This window comes from Nyctereutes procyonoides, unplaced genomic scaffold (assembly GCF_905146905.1).
Source record: "Nyctereutes procyonoides isolate TBG_1078 unplaced genomic scaffold, NYPRO_anot_genome, whole genome shotgun sequence".
Taxonomy (NCBI): Eukaryota; Metazoa; Chordata; class Mammalia; order Carnivora; family Canidae; genus Nyctereutes; species Nyctereutes procyonoides.
In genome coordinates, this window is record NW_026575120.1 from 33,260,038 (window position 1) to 33,279,684 (window position 19,647).

General features: G+C 42.0%; 1 protein-coding gene across 1 annotated transcript in view; it reads right to left on the reverse strand.

Annotated features, from left to right (window-relative positions):
* The window catches only part of PARP12 (poly(ADP-ribose) polymerase family member 12), a 38,750-nt gene that overhangs the window by 13,484 nt on the left and 5,619 nt on the right, over positions 1-19,647 (reverse strand). The window contains exons 3-7 of the mRNA XM_055335481.1: positions 17,549-17,849; positions 15,850-15,951; positions 8,319-8,442; positions 4,520-4,715; positions 798-939 (exon numbers count right to left, since the gene is read on the reverse strand). Coding sequence (XP_055191456.1) covers positions 798-939; positions 4,520-4,715; positions 8,319-8,442; positions 15,850-15,951; positions 17,549-17,849 — 865 coding nt within the window. The remainder of the gene's footprint in view (positions 1-797; positions 940-4,519; positions 4,716-8,318; positions 8,443-15,849; positions 15,952-17,548; positions 17,850-19,647) is intronic.

The following is a 19,647-nucleotide window of genomic DNA, read 5'->3' on the forward strand; positions in this document are numbered from 1 at the left end:
GTCCACAAAAATAGAGAAAACAGTAAACCATATTTAAAGGAATGCCCAGTGAATTCTCTCAAAAGGTTCTGAACATTCAGAAGGATTCAGAGTTAAAGAGAGCTAGACTGATAAATCCATGAGGAAATGGCTTAAGAGAAGCCACAGAAAAAACTAAAACTTAAAAAAAAAAAAAAAATCCTCCTAAATCAGTCTCTTAGATGAACTGAACCAAAGGTTATGGGGCCTGTTTCTGTCTGCAAAGGCAACCAGGACAAGTCACTTAAAGTCCAGTATCAGGACACCACAAGTACAGGATAATCTGCTTCTAGCAACTTTTAATGAAAGTGTGTGTCTAGCACGCATCCAATCTGTAGCCCACCTAAGCCACAGGTGCTGATTGAGAAGTTGATGTGGAGCCAAGATGCTGGGGGGATGAGGCGGGGTGCACAGCATAACAGTTATGACACTGGTCAGGGACTGAGGTTAACCTAAGACCACAGGGACTCATCGATGGCCTACGGGACCACCACCACCGCACACATGCAGACCCCACCTGTTCCCCCAACCCTCTCAGGCTCCTCTCTCCTCACCAACCCCCTCCCTGGGCAGTTTCTCTTTTATCCCACAGAGCTGGCATCATCTGTTTAGTTTGTCTCCCTTTCCAGGTGAGCAGCTCTTCAGGAGCAGGGATCATCCTGTCCTTTTCCATCCTGGCCCTCAATGTGTACATGGAGCTTCTACAGGGTGAAGGCAGAAAAGACAGAGCCAAGAGATGGCCAAGCCCTGCTCGGTGAGGGCAGTGTGTCAGGAAGTACCTTTGAAGTCTAACTCGTATTTGTGCTTTCCAGCCTGGAACTTCAGAATGGCTGCCTGGGCGTCAGAGCCTGGTGCACAGTACGCCAGGTAGGCCTTCTCCAAATCACTGCTGTTGACGGCAGTCACAGGGTGCTCCATGCCCTGTGAGGGAAAAGCCAGATACTTCGTGAAGGCAGGAACCTACAATGATGAAGAAAGCTGCCAGGTGCGATCCACACCACACTGCAGACATGCCCATGGTGGATATCCATGTTTGGGGGGAGGCTGGGGAGTGAGTGAGAAGAGCCAGGGAGCAGGGGTGTGGCAGGAGAGGGAGGCATGAAATAGAAGCCAACACGAATGTCTCCTAAAAGCTGCCCAGGAAAATAGTAAATGCAGGTCCAGCTAGCCAGATGGTAGCAAAAGAAGAGAGAGCATTCAAGTTATTCATAATGGATGACACAATCATTCGAATGAAGGTAAATGCCAAAACTGAGTTCTCCAATCCGCATGGAGGGATGGCCTGACACAGCTGCCTCTTCCCTATCCATTCTTGTACCCACCATCCTTCAGAGCTCAGGCCTCCTCTGTGTCCTTTTCCTGGGCCCGTGGAGAGCTCTTCTATTTCTGAATTGCCCATTTTGATCCCACACCTTCTCTCCAATTACCTATAGAACATCTAAGATTTCAGGATGGACTGAGTTTGAATTCTGGCTCCTCTACAACCATGGTAAGTTATTTTAACCTCTCTGAACCTCAAGATCTCAACAGAATGGTAATAGGAACAGTAACAAACTTACATCATACCCCTATCATGATATAAGAGTACATAGCACCGTGCCTAGAACAAAAAGCAAAGATGCCACAGAAATACCAGGCAGGTATCTAGATAGACCAGTCTGAACTTCGAAGAGGAATCTGGTCTGGAAACAGAGATGTAAAGATCACTTAAGGTGGCTGCTAACATCAGAAGAATGGGGGCATGGGCTGGACCCTGGGACACCCCAACATTCATGAAGGGAAGTAGAAAGCATCAGTCCATGAAGGAGATGGAGGAGGAGCAAGACAGCCAGGTGAGAAGGGAGTGCACAAAGGCTGGAAATGCCATAAGATTTGACACCTGGGCCCTTGACCCTCCACCAGCATATACAGCACAGTGGGGGCTATGCCCGGCAGGATCCCACCTCCTGCAGGCACTCTATGAGAAGTGACTAGATAAACAAGTAACAATGATGGCAGATTTGGGTCTGGCTAGTGGAGGAATACACAGGGGTCTTACCTTTCAAGTAGAGATGGATGTGTTGTTCAGGTACAAAAAGGTGAGGGCAGTTGTAGAGGTTTTAGATCAAGGCAAAGAAGATCACAGGAAAGGGAAAAAAAATGCAAAAGGCCAATCGACATAAGAAGCCTGTTGTGGATGGTTCAAAGAGGATACAGGTCAGGGTTAAGGCATCCTGGAACCCAATACCTCAGGGATATCAAGTTTAACACAGGAAAATTCAGTGGCCAAGAACAGTAATACCTTAGGTTACAGACTGAGCTGTGCCACCCCCTTTGCCTAAAAAGATAAGTTGAGATCTTGATCCTAGTACCTCAAAACTTGACCTTATTTAGGAAAAGGGTCACTGCAAATGTGATTAGTTAAGATGTGATCATACCAGAGTAGGATGGACCCCTCATCCACAAAACCCATGTCCTTATGAGAGAACGGCCACGTGAAGGCAGACACAGGGAGAAGGCCAGGTGATGACAAGGCAGAGACTAGACTGAAGCACCTACACACCAGCGAGGCCACCAGAAGCTAGGATGAGGCAAGTAGGATTCCTAACAGATTTCAAAGGGAATGTGGCCTTGCTGACACCTTGACTTCGATTTGCATCCAATTGTAAGGCAATAAATCACTGTTGTTTCAAGCCACCTAGTTTGTGGTACTTTGTTATGGCAGCCTTAGGAAATTAATATAGGGCAAAGGCAATTTGGACCTAAAACTGGGCTGTACATTCTGAGCTCAGACAGGAAAGAATCTAGTTTCCCTGAATCAAAAGAACATGGTCCTAAACTGGCAATTAGCAGAAAACTAAGAGATAAATCCAAATATGGGGTGACACCAGAAGTGTGTGGGAAAAGAAGAGATAGAATGGACAGGCCACCCTAGGAGAAGATCCAGTCGATGGTACCAAATGAGACCACACATGTGCACCTGCACTCCACCATCAAGTGGTGCATCAATGATACCCAAATACGGGTCATTCCCAGAGATTTTCACTCTTCTAAATGAGGTTATACATTCTGACTATACTGCAAGAAGTAGCAGCCTAGACAAGAAAAAGGAAAGCCCTAAGTGTGGGTGTTTGGTGGAGAAAGGACCCCACCTTCTAAAACTGTGACAATCCAGTTTTGCAAAGTCACCTAGGGAAGCATACTTTTGCATAAGTTGACTATAGGGTCTATAAGTGTCATCCCACTCATCTCCCCAAGAAGTGGGACAAATCAGAAAACAAAACATGAGAAGTCGTCACATTTGCTAAGTGCTTCTCGCCTGCCATGGGTTCCTTCATGATGTCACCAGGTAAGCCCCATTCACAGAGCATAATCAGCCCCACATTCACTCCTGCTCAATACCAGGTATGGCCTCTCCTCTCCTGCTTCTGATCAAACCAAGAGCAACGCCGGGGAGTCTCCTTGAATAAATCCACATGGCAAGGAAGGTGGAAGAAGCCCCAGGATGCTCAAGAGGGGGAGATGGGTGGGAAAGAAGACAGACAGAACAGCTAATGAGAAAAGGCTAGCCATGGAGGACACGGAGGGGAAGCAGATGAGAGCGGAAGTGAGGCCCCTGCTGAGAATGACCACGTCCAATCAACCAGAGGGCAGCTATTACTCTGTTCTTCAGCCAGCCAGTCTATGCCCTGAGGACCTGCTAGGCGCAGGCACTGTCCTCCACACAGGGGCACATCGGTGACACAAGAGACAAAACTCTCTGCTCTCATGCAGCTCTAATTACAGTGTTCCCAGAGAAAAAGAAATTCCAGGTGCAGATAAGAGTAAGAAACCAAAGCTTTAATATAGCCTCTTACAATCCAGACAGTATAAATGTCTATCAGACCACATATCCCAGTTTCCAATTGGGAAAGCTGTCCCTATAGACATGGTGACCTCCCGATACCTCTACAGATCAAGGGGCTCCCTTCAATCTGATCCAGCCAGGAACGTCATCAAATTATTGACAGCAGCAGTTATTAGATCCAGATTCCAAATCAATACCTGAAATAAATCCATTTTCTTACACTGGCCCATGTTCTGTGGACTTGCTGCTACACAGAAGGCAGAAAAGCCAGCTTCAGAAAGTCTTAAAGTTTATTATGCAGCTACACAAACTCTCCTGCCCACACAGGCACTTGGTCTGGAGTTACCTATTCAACAGTAAGAGAAGCATCTTTCTACTCCATTTAATAAAACCAATGAAGAAATGTCATCTCACTGTAATTTATAGTAATTTAGTTCTCATGGAGCCAGCAAGATACCTAATCATTCAAAGACACAACCTCATACAAAGGAACAAGTTAATAGTTAGTAGTTAGTTTTGCCCTAATTTCCCTAAAGCAAATGAGTCACAGTGGGACCTGGGGATCTTTGGCTCTATCAAGGACTCTCCAGAACAACCCTTGTGCTCATGTCTGGAATGGCTCCTCCATCATGGACCCTTAGCAGAAAACATTTGCCCTCTTTCTGTGACACTTACTTGTTTTCCATATTCCTGCCAAGAGCCAAACTCATCGGTCCAGTACCAAACCCAGTCAGTGGTGAGGATGAAGTGTGGAGGTTTAGTAACTGAGGAGGCTGTGGAGAGGCGGCGGGCTGGGGCAGCGCCGAACATCATGGAGTCAAAGTCTAGACAATCAAAGTGAAAGTTGCTGGCTGACTCAGCACACAGGATCCTGCAGAAGAACATGAGAGGTAAACTGAAATCTCCACCAGCCAAGTGAATACTCAGGTTCCACCTGTAGTCTTGTAGATGCTCAGCTGGTGGATGTGAACATAAATGTGACACTCCTTAAGGAAAAAAAAAAAAAAAGCTTCCAAGTGGGAGGAGGAGAGGACAAGCTGGTTCTTACTAAAACAAGAAAAATATTAATAAAATTAATAAACCTCTGTAAGACGAATCAAGAAAAAAAGGAGAATATTAGAAATACAGAAGGTGGGACCCCTGGTTGACTCGGTGGTTGAGCCTTCAGCTCAGGGTGTGATCCTAGAGTCCCAGGATCGAGCCCCACCTGGGTTCCCCGCTAATCAGGGAGTCTGCTTCTCCCTCTCCTTCTGCCCCTCCCCCTGCTTGTGCTAATAAATAAAATCTTAAAAAAAAAAAAAAGGCCAAATATTCCAAACATTCACTCATGCTTAAAGTGAAACACTTAATAATTACTCCTTCTAAAATCAAGGGGAAAAGGAAAAAAAGATAATATTCCAGCTATCACTACTTCTATTCAGCATGGCATGGGAGGTCCTAGTCACGGTAACAAGAAGTAAAATGAATAAAAACAAACAAGAATAAAAAAAATTAAAATGCTACTCACAGATATTAATTTCTAGATAAGTAGAATATATAGATAACTATACAGGAAATTCAAATGAATTATCAGTAGTCTTCTGAGTTAAGGTATTTTAGCAAAGTTGCAGAATACAACTGTTGACAAAAGTCAACTGCGTTTCTATGTATCAGCAGAGAGAAAACAAATTTCTTTTACTGGGGGTATAAACATGACAACTATAGTTAACAATGTTTTATAGTATATTTAAACTTTGCTAAGAGAATAAATTCTCAAAGTTCTCATCATAGAAGAAAAAAGTGTTTTTTTAACTGTATGAAGTGAGGGAGGTTAGCTAAATTTACTGTGCTAGTCATTTTGCAATGTATACGTAGTCAAGTCACTATGCGGCACACCTTAAACTTCTACAGTATTGTGTGTCAATTATATCTAAATATAAGTGGGGGGGAAAGGATTTCTCTAGCAAAAGACATCAAGATCTTAATGGAGAAATTACAGAACTACTAAAAGATATTTTTAAAAATTTAAATAAATTAGATGCTATTATGTATATGAAGACACAGTCTGAGCATCACTATGATGTCAGTTCTCCCAGGACTGACAAGAGTCAATTCAATTCTAATTTCAAAAATCGCAATGGAGATAAGCCAGTGAGATTTAAAAATTCCTAAAGAGGAACAAACTACCAAGGGCTCAGGCAGTTCAAAGACGGACAAAATAGGGGTATGCCTCACCAGAGGCCAACACTTACAATAAAGCTCCACCAGGTGACAGTGTGGCAGTGACAGACAAACCAATGAAAGAGAAGAAGCCAGGAACACACTTGGATGTGTTTGCTAATTCAGCACCTGCCTGGAGTGGCACTGGAAGTAGGTGGAGGACGGATGGCCTACTTAAACAAGCGATATTTGGCACATGAGTCTCAAAATAAGCTATAAAAGGTGGCAACATTTTGCCAAATTTGGCTCCGTTTTGCCGTTTTGATGGATTTAAAAATAATCACTTGTAACGAGTGGTGGGGACAGCCACACAACAATGTAAAATGTGCTTAATGCCACAGAAATGTACCCTTAAAAATGGGTAAGATGGCAAATTTTATGTTATGTATGCATTACCACAATTTAAATTTTTTTTAAATAAACATGTTTTTAAAAAGTAGTTTTGGTAAAACTGGTTAATTCATCTGCATAAGAATGAAACGGGACCCATACTTCACGTGACCTGCAGTGAAAGATGAAACACAGTGCTTAAAACATTAAGACTTTTTAAAGAAAATTCAGAAAAATTTCCCAACAGTCTTGGGATAAAAAAGGCTTTCTGAGGACTCAAAAATTATAAAACCATAAAGGGAAAGATGGATAAATACTTCTCTATATTAAAATATACCATAAGTTGGCAGGAAGAGTTTATTTTCAAGGCACATTTAATATCCAGAAATTTAAAGAATTCCTAAAACTAGGGATGCCTGGGTGGCTCAGCGGTTGACCGTCTGCCTTTGGCTCAGGGTGTGATCCTGGGATCTGGGGATCGAGTCCCGCATCAGGCTCCCTGCGAGAAGCCCGCTTCCCCCTCTGCCTATGTCTCTGCTTCTCTCTCTCTGCGTCTCTCATAAATAAATAAAATCTTTAAAAAAAAATTCCCATAACTAAACACCCAACCTTTACCTCAAAAGAACAATCAAACTACAAGGACAGACATTTTAAAGGAAGCACAAATGGCCCATAAACATGTGAGGAGACATCTTACCTCATTAGGACCCAGAGATATGCAAGTAGAGCTACCACTTTACATCCCCAGGCTGGGAAAAGTTCAGACGGCAAATAAGACCAACATTAGGGAGATTGTCAACACAGACTGTGAATGGTGGTGGAAAGCAGGCAACCATCATTTTGGAAACAATTGAGCATTACCTGGCAGAGCTGAAGATGGCCCCAGCCTATCTTCTGGCAGTCTCATCCCTGAACACCTGGCCCAGAGAAGCCCACACACATGTGCCAGGATACCAGCACAACTTGACAGAGTCCTGAGAACAGTGTGCTGAGCAGAAGGCACTAGATGTGGTGGTAGAGAGTATATGGCTCCATTTAGATGGGGTTCAACAAGCGAGATTAATCTGTGGTGACAGATGTCAGACCAATGGTAGCCCATGGAGTGGGCACTGATGGGAAGGGGACAGGAGGGGACTTTCTGGGGTGATGAAGATGATCTCTATTTGGATAAGAACGTCCACTACATGACTGCAAGCATCTGTCAAGACTCAGTGAACTATACAATTATTATCTGTGCACTTCCCTGTGTGTAAATTCTGCCTCAGAAAAAGAGATAGGGGAATATGTGAGCCAATTCATTTTCCAAAGGGGAACAATTTGTTTCACATACTTTAGCAGTAGCAATTTGTGCAAAATTGCACTCTAAGCACAAATTTATTTTTTCCACTTAAAAAAGTAGGCTTAAATTTTCTTCTTGGCAACATATTTTAGCAAGTTCAATCCATAATATGAGAAGTATTTGAAACTAAGGCTTCCCAGGACTTGCCAATTTACTCTAATATGACTAAGTGAAAACAGTGGGACACACTTAGAAAAATTGAAAAGTTAAAGGCCGAACAATAAACAGAAGGTCAACTCAGGACTTCTCATGTAAAAGCTAAAATTTCACAAATGACTGCCTCTCGCTTTTCTGCAGTAATCGATGTAGATATATGTACATGATCAATGCCAGCAGCAAATAACTCAAAACTTACATGGTACCACCATCGCCTTTCCCCAGAGCTCCTCCCTAAAGGAGAGAAAGGTGGGAAAATAGAGGCACCAAACCAGAGTATCAACACTCACTTCCAATTTCCAGCCTAGAGCTTTCAGCTCCAGACCAGGCTGTTTACTGGTGTGTGTGTGTGTGTGTGTGTGATCAAACCTCAACTCTGTTGTGTCCAAACTCCCCACACTACACACAAAAGCCCTGACACACAGCAGACACAAGTGATATATTTCATACCTGTCTTTTCTGGGATCGCTATATGCCTCTTCAATAAGCTCCATTTTATCCAAATCCTTCCACTTGCCTCTGTCCAAGAACTGCCATCGATATGGTAAATGGAAATGAACTTTATTGCACTTATCTAAAATAAGAATATAAGGAAATAAGACACCTTACATAGCATGACCTAGTTCTGTGGTTCTCAATGAGTGTGGTGCTGCCCACTGATGTGGGAACACTCTAGAAATCTGTGGAGAAGTCATTTTTAGGGCAATCATCCTGAACATCTAAATATTGAAATACCATGTGTCTTATTATACACACTTTTCTTTTATATCTCCCCTTTAACAGGACATTACATCAATTTTTAAAAACATATTGGTAGGTTACATTATGTGTGAGTTTCATCTCATGAGTAAAAAAGCTGATCGTGTAAAGGCCAATCAGGAGGCAGTCGGATGACTGCCTCCTGATTATCACTGGGCATGCAGCATGTGGACAAGTGGTGGTCATACCAAAAACAGAGGCAGATTCATCTCTACTAGAAACCCATACAAACCCTGACACATCTGACCACAGGTAAGTCAGGAGCATAGTTCTAGCCCATTTTGATCTTCTGGCTAACATACTCACCACCTCAACACAACCCCACATCCCTAGAGGTGTTTATACACACTGCCCTGCCCCTGCCAAAATACACAGAATGGCCCCACCCTCCAGTTCCCTGCCAGTTGCTCCCCCTACATCTTCCTTGTGCTCCCTAGCACCTCTGTCACTCCTCACACATCCTGCCAGCCTTGCCTTGGCTCATGCCAGCCCCTCACCCAACACTTTTCTCTCTACCTCTCAGTATCTTATACAAGGTTCTGGTACAAACTCCAGAGAGGAAAGGCAGACTGGAAAAAAAAGCAAGAGGAAGCTCTCTGCACCCTGAAATAGACCCACTTTTAAGGTATATGCTATTAGGTAAAAAGACAGACAACAAGGTGCAGAATGCCTCTATTTGTGGGAAAAAAAAAAGAAGAAGAAGAAAAAGTAGAGCTACTCTGACTGAGCACATATATACACACATATTATTCCTTGAAGAGAGGAAGTGGGTCACCAGGGACAAAGTTATGAGGAAATATTTCTGTTGTTTTCTATGTCTTTTGAATTTTGAACCACAAGAACACATTCCAAAAAAATAAATGTCTACGTAAGTGAAAAAAGATACAAAATAGTGTGCATAGTGCACCTATGTAAGAAGGAAACCCACCAGAAATATATACTTGTATATATACATGAAATATATACATGTATAACATCTTCATGGAAGGACAATCAAGGAACTAGTAACAATGATTGTTTCGGGGGGGGGGGAGCTGGGTGCTAGAAGAAAGAGGTATGAGGGAGACATTTCTTACTGGTTGTCCTTTGTGCTTCTTTAATTCATCTTTCAAAACAATGACAATGAAGTGGCTAATTTGACACTTGAAAAAATTAAAATTTTCTGAAGTTGTATGTAGGTGCACCTGGGTGGCTCAGTCGGTTAAGCATCTGACCCCTGATTTCAGCTCAGGTCATGATCTTGGGGTCATGGGATTGAGCCCAGTGGGGTTCCATGGAGAGCTGGCTTGAAAGATTCTCTCCCTTTGGCCCTCCCCTGACCTTGCATGCATGCATGCATGCATAAATAAATAAATAAATAAATAAATAAATAAATAAATAAATAAATAGTAATAAAATTATATGCAGCCTTTCAGGCACATCTCAATGCCATTTCTTTTCCATAGATTCTACCTTGGACCATGGAGGAAGGTGGGCAGGTTGACTGGGCTTGTCAAAGGCCAAGCCTGAGACTAGGCAGAGCAGACAAGAACACCCAGCCAAAGGATACAAAATCAATGCATAGAAATCAGTTGCAATTCTCTACACTGAGACTGAAGAAAGAGAAATTAAGGAAGCAATCCCATTTACAATTGTACTCAAAAGCATAAGATACCTAGGAATATACCTAACCAAAGAGGTTAAAGGTTCTGTACTCAATAACTACATAACACTTATGGAAGAAATTGAGGCAGACACAAAGAGATGGAAAAACATTCCAAGTTCATGGATTGGAGGAATAAATACTGTTAAGTGTTTAATAATAAATGTTATTAAAATGTCTATGCTACCCAGAGCAATTTACATTTAATGCAATCCCTATCAAAATACCATGGACTTTCTTCACAGGGTTGGAACAAATATTCCTAAGATTTGTATGGAACCAGAAAAGACCGTGAATAGCCAGATGAATGTTGGAAAAGAAAAACAAAACTGGGGGCATCACAATGCCTGACTTCAAGCTGTATTACAAAGCTGGGATCATCCAGACAGTATGGTACTGGTACAAAAACAGACACACAGAATAATGGAACAGAATAGAGAACCCAGAAATGGACCCTCCGCTCTATGGTCAACTCATTTTCGACAAAGCAGGAAAGACTATCCAACAGAAAAAAAGACAATCTCTTTAATAAATGGTGTTGGGAAAATTGGGCAGCCACACACAGAAGAACAAAACCAGACCATTCTCTTACACCATAGACAAAGATAAACTCAAAATGGCTCAAATATCTAAATGTGAGACAAGAATCCATCAAAATCCTAGAGGAGAACACAGGCAACAACCCTTCTGAACTTGACCACAGCAACTTCTTGCAAGATACATCTAAAAAGGCAAGGAAACAAACGCATTAAAGTACTGGGACTTCATCAAGATAAGAAGTTTCTGCACAGCAAAGGAAACAGTCAACAAAACTAAAAGCCTACATAATGGGAAAAGATATTTGCAAATGACATATATGATAAAGGGTTAGTATCCAAGATCTATAAAGAACTTAACAAACTCAACATCCCAGAAACAAATAATCCAGTCAAGAAATGGGCAGAAGACATGAACAGACATTTCTCCAAAGAAGACCTACACATGGCCAAGCATATTAAAAAATGTTCCACATTACTTGCCATCAGGGAAATTAAATCAAAACCACAATGAGATACCACCTCACACTAATGAGAATGGCTAAAATTAACAAGACACGAAACAAATGTTGGTGAGGGTATGGAGAAAGGGGAACCCTCTTGCACTGTTGGTGGGAATGCAAGCTGGTGCAGCCAATCTGGAAAATAGTGTGGAGGTTCCTCAAGAAGTTAAATTAGAGCTACCCTATTATCCAGCAATTGCGCTACTGAGTATTTACCCCAAAGATACAGATGTAGTGAAACAACAGGACACCTGCACCCCACATGTTTATAGCAGCAATGTCCACGACAGCCAAACTATGGAAGGAGCCATAATGTCCTTCATCAGATGAATCGATAAAGAAGATGTGGCATACATATACAATGGAATATTACTCAGCTATCAGGAAGGATGAATACCTACAATTTACACTGACATGGATAGAACTGGAGGGTATTAGGCTGAGTGAAATAGGTCTATCAGAGAAAGACAATTATCATATGGCTTCACTCATATGTGGAATTTAAGAAACAGTGAAAGGGACCATAAGGGAAGCAAGGAAAGTGAGTGGCAAAAAATTAGAGAGAAAGGCATACCATGAGAGACTCCTAACTCTAGGAAACAAAGGGTTGCAGAAGGGGAGGTCAGTGGGGGAATAGGGTAACTGGATGATGGGCATTAAAGAGGCCACATGATGAGATGAGCACTGGGTGTTATAGTATATGTTGGCAAATTGAATTTAAAAAAAATTTAAAAAAAAAAAAGAACACTCAGCCAAGATGATTCAGGGAATAAGAGAGACTCCAAACAACAAAAAAAATCCCCAAGTTCACGAAGGCTGGGTTCAGCCACTCTTGGGACTGAACTTACCCAGAGTTAGAGCAAGCCACACCTCTTGGACTCTACCAGGGTATATAAAATAGAATGATAATGAAGGGTCCAACCTGGAAAGATAAGGCTACAGATATGGTCCAGAGGTCACAACCAGATTAGATTTCCTGTTCCCTCCCTGAAGGGCACTAAGGGAATGATCAGGATTAATGTCAGTTTTCAGTCACTGCACCTATACACCCCAGCTCAGGTGAGTCCTGGACAGGCTGAAGAAAGACTCTCCCCTTAGAAGGCCCCCATCAGAGAAAGCATACCACCCATTGCCTTCCAGGCTAACACTTCCTTGGGAAGGACACAGGGGCCAAGGGAAGGCACTGTAGTCAAGAACTGGGGGCTCCAGTTCTTAATGTGAGCTCAATGTGGAGCCCATATCACTCACCAGACAGAAGGCGCCCAATAAAAGAGGGTGCAATGCAGGCCGCCAGAGCCATGGTGGCTGGCGAGAGCAGAGTCCCAGATGATGAGGCCCCTTCTCTGCCTTTCCTGATCCTCTTATCCCCTTTCTCAATTTCCTTTCCCTCCTTCCTAGAATCTAGGCTTTCTGGAAGGTGAGTTGCAAAAACCAAATTAATTTGGGAGACAAAAATACTACATCCACATCCCCTTCCTCCCCACATCACTTGAAATGACAGGCTGGAGAGAAGAACACATCTAAAAATGCTGGAAAACAATAAATAGTGCCATCAAAAGATTAGATTATTGATTCCACTGATTTCATCTATTGATCTATCCTATTGATTTATTCTAAAATATGAAGCACACAGAATCAAACTGACTGAGTTAAAGACAGAAAAACACATGTAAAATACATAGAAGTGGACCTTCTGGAAGTGGGAAGTATTGAGGGGTCCTTAACAAACTAAGAGTTACATGTAACAAAAAGCAAGAAAGACACCTGGTCAGTCCCAATGAGAGTAATTCAGACCCACCCACTAGAACAGGCACTCCCTCCATGCCCTGCTTGTGCCCCACAACCTTGCTATTTTCCCCAAGGAACACGGGAGTGTGGACAGATGTGGAGAGAGAAGCATGTAAGAGAGCCATGAAAGCCCCCACCCCACTCCAAGGATACATGCCAGCAGCCTATACCACCAAACAAAACATGCTGCCTCTTCTCCATTAAGCCTGGGTCAGAATCTGCATGACCAGCAGACACCAGGATTCTCAAGGAGACCACCAAGAGTCACCCAACACATGAGGAAAAATGGAAGCTAACTCACACAGAAGAATCAATATCCAAGGAATAATTATTAGGGTAAACAGCTCAAGTAACAGACCTAAACATAAAAGTGAAACCTATAAAACTTCTAAGGAAAAAAAAAAAAAGCATAGAGCCACTTTTAGAGGCTTGGAACAGGTAAAGATTTTTCAGACACAAGAAACAAACTACAAAAGAAAAAGATACTAAAACAATCATCAATAGTGTAATTTTTATTCAAGACACCATAAAGAAAATGAACATGAAAGAGACAGACTGGGAGAATATATCTTCAATACCTGTATCTGACAATGAATTGTATAAATAATACTCAAAACCCTCAGTAATGAGAGATCAAACAATCTAATTAATAAATGGGCAAAATTGTACAAAACACCACGTATTGTGATTCCATTTACATGAAACATCCAAGCAAATCCATAGATACAGAATGTAAACCTGTAGGTGCCCTGGGGGAGAGGGAGAGAATGGGTGGAGTCTGCTAATGGGCACAGCATATCTTTGGGGGTGACTAACTTGATAATAGCTGCACAATTCTGTAACTAAACTAAAAACTATTAAATGGGTGAATTGTATACGAATTATACTTAATACCTCAATCAAACTGTCATATAGAAACCAGCAGAAAATTTAAAGATATTTCACAGAAGATACACAAACGGCCAGTAAGTACATGAAAAAAATTAAATATCATTTTCATAAAAATAAATGTAAATTAAAACCACCATGAGATATCACTACTCATTAATTACAATAGCTAAAGTTTAAAAGACTGACAATACCAAGTGTTAACAAGAACACAGAGCAATGAACTCTCAGACATTGCCAGTAGGAAGGTATACCCACTTTGGAAGATAGGGGCCATTTCTTATAAAGTTAAACACATACTTACACATTCCAGTAATTCCACATCTAGGTCTTTACTCAAGACAAGTGAAAACAGATATCCGCAAGAAAACTTGTACATAGGTATAAAGACTCTATTTGTAAAAGCTAAAAACTTAAAACCCGTCACATAATGGATAAACAAATTGTAATCAATCCATGCAACACAATACTATTCAGCAATAAAAAAAAGAGCTAACTACTGATTTGCCAACCTGGACAAATCACAAAGGCATGCTGAGTGAAGACAGGGACAGAAGAATGCATGCTGTATGTTTCCATTTACATGAAATTCTAGAGAGTGCAAATCTATAGTGACAAAAAGTAGATCAGGGACTGCATGGGGTCAGGAAATTAGGGGGTGAAGATGAATGGTATTGGGACATAGGGACACTTTGAGAATTAGGAAGCTACCATATCTAAGGTGTTATTATCAGAACTCAGTGTATACTTAAAAATGTTAAATATTTAAAATGTCAGTGTGTAAATTATAGCTCAATAATGTTGGCTTTAAAAAGCATACATGTATATATGACACATATATATGCTTGAACTGGCATTCCATTTTCAGGAACCAAGCTATAGAAATACACTTGAGTACTCAGGTGCTCAGTGGAGTATCACTCTAACTGGACACTACAGTTGTTTTTTAAAAACAAGGTGGACTTACACATACTATGGTGGAAAAAAAACTCCAAAACACAATGTTAAGTAATGGAAGCACGCTAAGGAATACCTATCACATATTCCCATCTGTTGAAAAATATGCAAAACAAGCACCATGACCACACGGCATGTGTTTACCTTTGGGGAAGGCTGAAGGAGGACTTCAGACTTTATTCTGTATTATTGGATTCTTTTACAAAGTGAAAGTAGTCCTGAATTGCTTGGGTGGCTTTTAAAAACTGAAAACGAAACAAGAAGTTTGGTGGTTGTTTTTCTAAAAGTCATCAAATTTGAGAAGGAAGCTTTCTTCAGTCAAAGCCCAGGATAACAGTAAGAAGAAAACAAAGGTTTAGTGAAAATACAGACACACATGTACATAAAAGAAATGTTACTTGTGATAAAAAGAGGGACCATGGAAATCCCCAAGAGGTTCTTAAGTTCTTCTTCCCCACCTTAAGTTCTTGTTCCCCAAGAGCACACACAGGCATCTCTTTCTCAGGGAGGGCCTTCTGGCTTCTTGGGGGCATTTCTAAGTCTACAACCACCCTTTACGAGGAATGCTCACATTTGTCACCACTAAATGGGGCATCTGTGCAGATCTGTGACCTCATGCTAGGCTGATCAAGGGTCAACACTTGACACTTGCTGCATGAACCAGTTATGTTCCCAAAAACTCATCTACAGTCTAATTTCCAGAAATTCAATTCCTACCATCCTCAACTCCCCAACAAAATTGCTTCAGAACTGTTTGGCAGAAGTGCCACCCCAGCTCACAATTAAGAAGGCCTCAACCCTCTCTGGATGGGGGAGAGGACCTTGAGGCATGACCTCAGGGCAGAACTCTTAAAACAAGAAGCAGCTGTCCCACCTACAAGTGGATGAAGGGGATTCCTCGAACTTACCTTGAAAGCTACAACTTTTCCGGATATGGTATAAGCAGATCTGATCACTCTCCTCTTGGTTAGCAGTGTTTGGGGACACAGAACCTGAACTATCTCTTCTTTCTATGAAGAAACACCACAAAGAGGTATCAGCATCCATCAAAGCTTCTGATATAGAGTCAGAGTAGTTCAAGATACAAGGAGAGAAAAGTGGGCAAGGGAATCTCACAAAATCCTATGACATTCAGGATGAAATTACCCCATCATGTAAGTGGACCCTCTGTTTTTTAGGGAGGAGCCAGGGAGCCCAACACCATGCAGCTGCTTGCCATGGAGGGGCTCTTTTTTTCCTCAGCTCTGGCTGTGCACCCAACCTTATAATGAAACCTCCTTAAGTAACTTTAGATTAATTATAAGAATTTTAATATATAACAGGCACAGAGGTGATTTCAAAGTTTATCTTTACTAGTAGTGCTTCAATCAGATGTTACCTAACAATTACATTTACCATTGCCCCTCCACCATACAAATACATAAAACTCACTCACAAACCCTCCTTATTCAGTATCACCAGTTATTTTGTTATTCATTTTCCTTTTTGTTTTTATAGGCTCCCCAGACACTCACAGGATGGGCCTCAAAACCCACAACTTGGGGGCCTCTGAGATCACCCCCAAGGGCAGGTATCCTTCCCTCCCTTTCTAGGGCCATAATCCAATTTACACTGTTATTAAAGATCTATTTAAAGCAAAACCTGTCTACACCTAGCTTCCTACTATTGAAAGAAATTAACCTAAAATAACTGAAGATAATGTAAAGAAAAAACATATATGGCAAAAACAATTTTTAAATATAAAAATCAAGTAAGATTAGAGTGTTAAGTTTGTTTGCTGGTAGTCCTAGCACTCATCTGATATTTTAGGAAGTAGTCTATTAAAAATTCTAGATAACCTCTATTAAACATCTATTAAAATCCTACAGCTAACAAATGGTTTGATTGTGCATTCTGGGGTGGTGGGGGTGGGGGCGGACTATGTCCTAGTCTCCAATGTATAACCAGGGCCCAGGCCAGTGGCTAGCACATGGCAAGCATATAAATTTGTTAAGTGAATGAGTGGATAACCAGAATGGCCAGCCAACAGCCAATACTGTGAAATCCAAAGGACACCAATGTGTCATAACCTCTCCAATGGACTACATTATTAATTTCCCACATAATAAGTGAAGAAATGCTTATTTAAGAAGCAATCTCTGCTTAAAACTCCCCCAACTGCTTGTCATTAAACCTGACATTCCTTTAAAAAAAAAAAAAAAAGTATCCTAGCATGCTCGATCACTCAACAAATAAATGTCTGAGTGTGGGCCAGGCACTGGCTAGGTGCTAGAGATGAGCAGTGAACAAAGATATTTATAGGGTCTAAAAGATTCCATTTATTCATGTCAAGAACAGACAAGATTCCATTTATTCATGTCAAGAACAGACCTGAAATTAAAACAGACTTCGTTCACTGCAGATCAGATCTGTCAGGAATGCATTTATAGTAAACATCAATTGGTATTTGTCTAGAATATCTTGCTTGTTCGTGACCATGATTTCAAGTCCTCTTTATAATGCCTACTAGCTGGGAAGGAATCACCAACTGCACTTTTCTAAAAGCAGCACAGACTTGCCCCAGGTCACACACTCTATTAATGGCCAGGTGGAATCACAGGGCCTTACCAGAAGTCCCCTGTGGGCCAGAGGTAGGAGGGTGCCCTCTGCTGGGGGTGGAGCTCTTGTTCTTGATGTCATGAGCATTTCTGTAAATGGAAGGCAGTCTGCTCACCAGATCTGAGCTCATGCCCAACTTCTCCAGTTTTTCCAGATTCTCAGCATTAGAGAGATCATGAGATCTCTTACAGCTAGTGCCAAACTTGCATTCGCCCTGTAAAAAATACTGGCAGATGTGGAGTTTGATACACTGCTTTTGAAAGGAACAAGAGCCGTAGGGTCCATCTCCTTTGTTATAATGAAGGCAGATCTGTTAACAGAAAAAGAAAAAAGCACCAGCTTAGGAAAACCTCACAGGACACCACCTCCCCTCCGGACCAGTCACAGTCGGAGGAGGTTTCTCTAAAGACCTAGCCAAAGCTGTGATCCTGCCATCCTCACAAGCTACACAGCTATGAGAATATCCCCCCAACTCTAGATAGATGGCTAACATATGCCCTTGGATAAAATGGAAACCGGGTGGAAAGCAGACTGTGCAAATCCAAAGAACTTCCAATTTATCAGAACTGCTCCCTTCACAGGAGATGTTTCCATGTAACTCATACAGCAGCATGCTAACAGCCCTTATACTCCACCTACAACCTTCCCCCACTGACTCACCAACTCTCCCTAAGCCAGGTCCCATATACCCATCTTCTTTTTTTCTGAAATTCAGGGTCAAGGAGGTTCTGAGTGTATAAAGTATCTTCGAGAAAGGCCAAATACAGCCCTTTCATTTATCAAGAGCAAACTGAAACTCAGAGAAGTATACCTACTTGCCCTAGGTCACACAGCTATCTACATCTGGTATGCTCAATGTCTGTTGAATTGGACTGTTGGTAAAGCTGGGACTTGAATTTGAATCAACTGCTCCTTTTCTACCTTCCAAATTCCTAGAGATGAGAGCCTGGCCAGAGACCACCAATGGCCTACCCAGGCAATTCAGAGGCATTACACTGAGCAAGAGGTAGAAATGCAACAGAGGGCTGTAGAACAAAGACTTAGATCAGTAAGGACTCTACTCTGGGGATGGAAACCCCAAGGGGAAAGGCCAGACAGGGTTACGCCCTAACCTTGATTTTGCCACTTAGGAGATGCCTGACCTTAGGGAGGCCACTCGCCAGCTCTGAGTTTCAGCTTTTTAATCCCTAAAATGGGAATAATACCACCTACATCACCAGGCTATCATTAAGATTGAATGGGAACTACACAAAATGGCTAATACAAATATCTGGGGTCATAGTGGGTGCTCGATTCACGGTAGCAGCCCCTCAATATTCATCTGATAAGGACCAGACTGACAGCAGAAGGTCAGGCAGGAAAGCTACACCAGGTCCCAGTTTATGGTCACAGCTCCCAGTTGCCGGCACTGTGTTCTGAAGCAACCTGCTTACACAAGTACACAAGAGGCTACACAATCCAGACTGGTCACCTTCTGATTCACTTTTCATACTATTGACAAGATGATCTCTCCAAAACATTACTGCCCACTCTCCAAACACAACCCCCGACCCCAACTCCTTCCCATGATACTGAAGCCTGCATGGATGAGTCTCTACTCCCCCATTTCTCCTTCTCCCCTCTCCCACTCTAAATCCAAGTTGTCCCCTGTATAAATACATTCTGTCCCCTGACCATACCGGTTCTGTCTTCTCTCTGCCCATTTTTCCCAGACCTTCATCCTCCACACGTCCTTCAGCATTCAGAACACACACCATCTACCCTAGGACACCTTCCCAGGCGTCCAAACTGTGCCCCTGAGACCACAGTGCTGACTTTTACTGCAGTATCTAGAAAAGCACCTTGTAATCACATGCTAACTTGTCTGTCTCACCCAAGAAATGCGCCTCCTGGAAAGGCAGAACAGGGTCTTTTATCTCCGTATCACCAGTGCCTCACTCATAGTGGATAGTCAATAAAGGGTAGCTGAATTAAATCAATACCAGTTTTCAAAAAGCAAAAGAAAAAAGTTAATACCTATTATGTGCCAGTCACTAAGCTATATATAGCACCTGTCTCAAATGTGTGGTTTTAGTGGAATAATATGTAGCATTTTCACGAAAACAGGC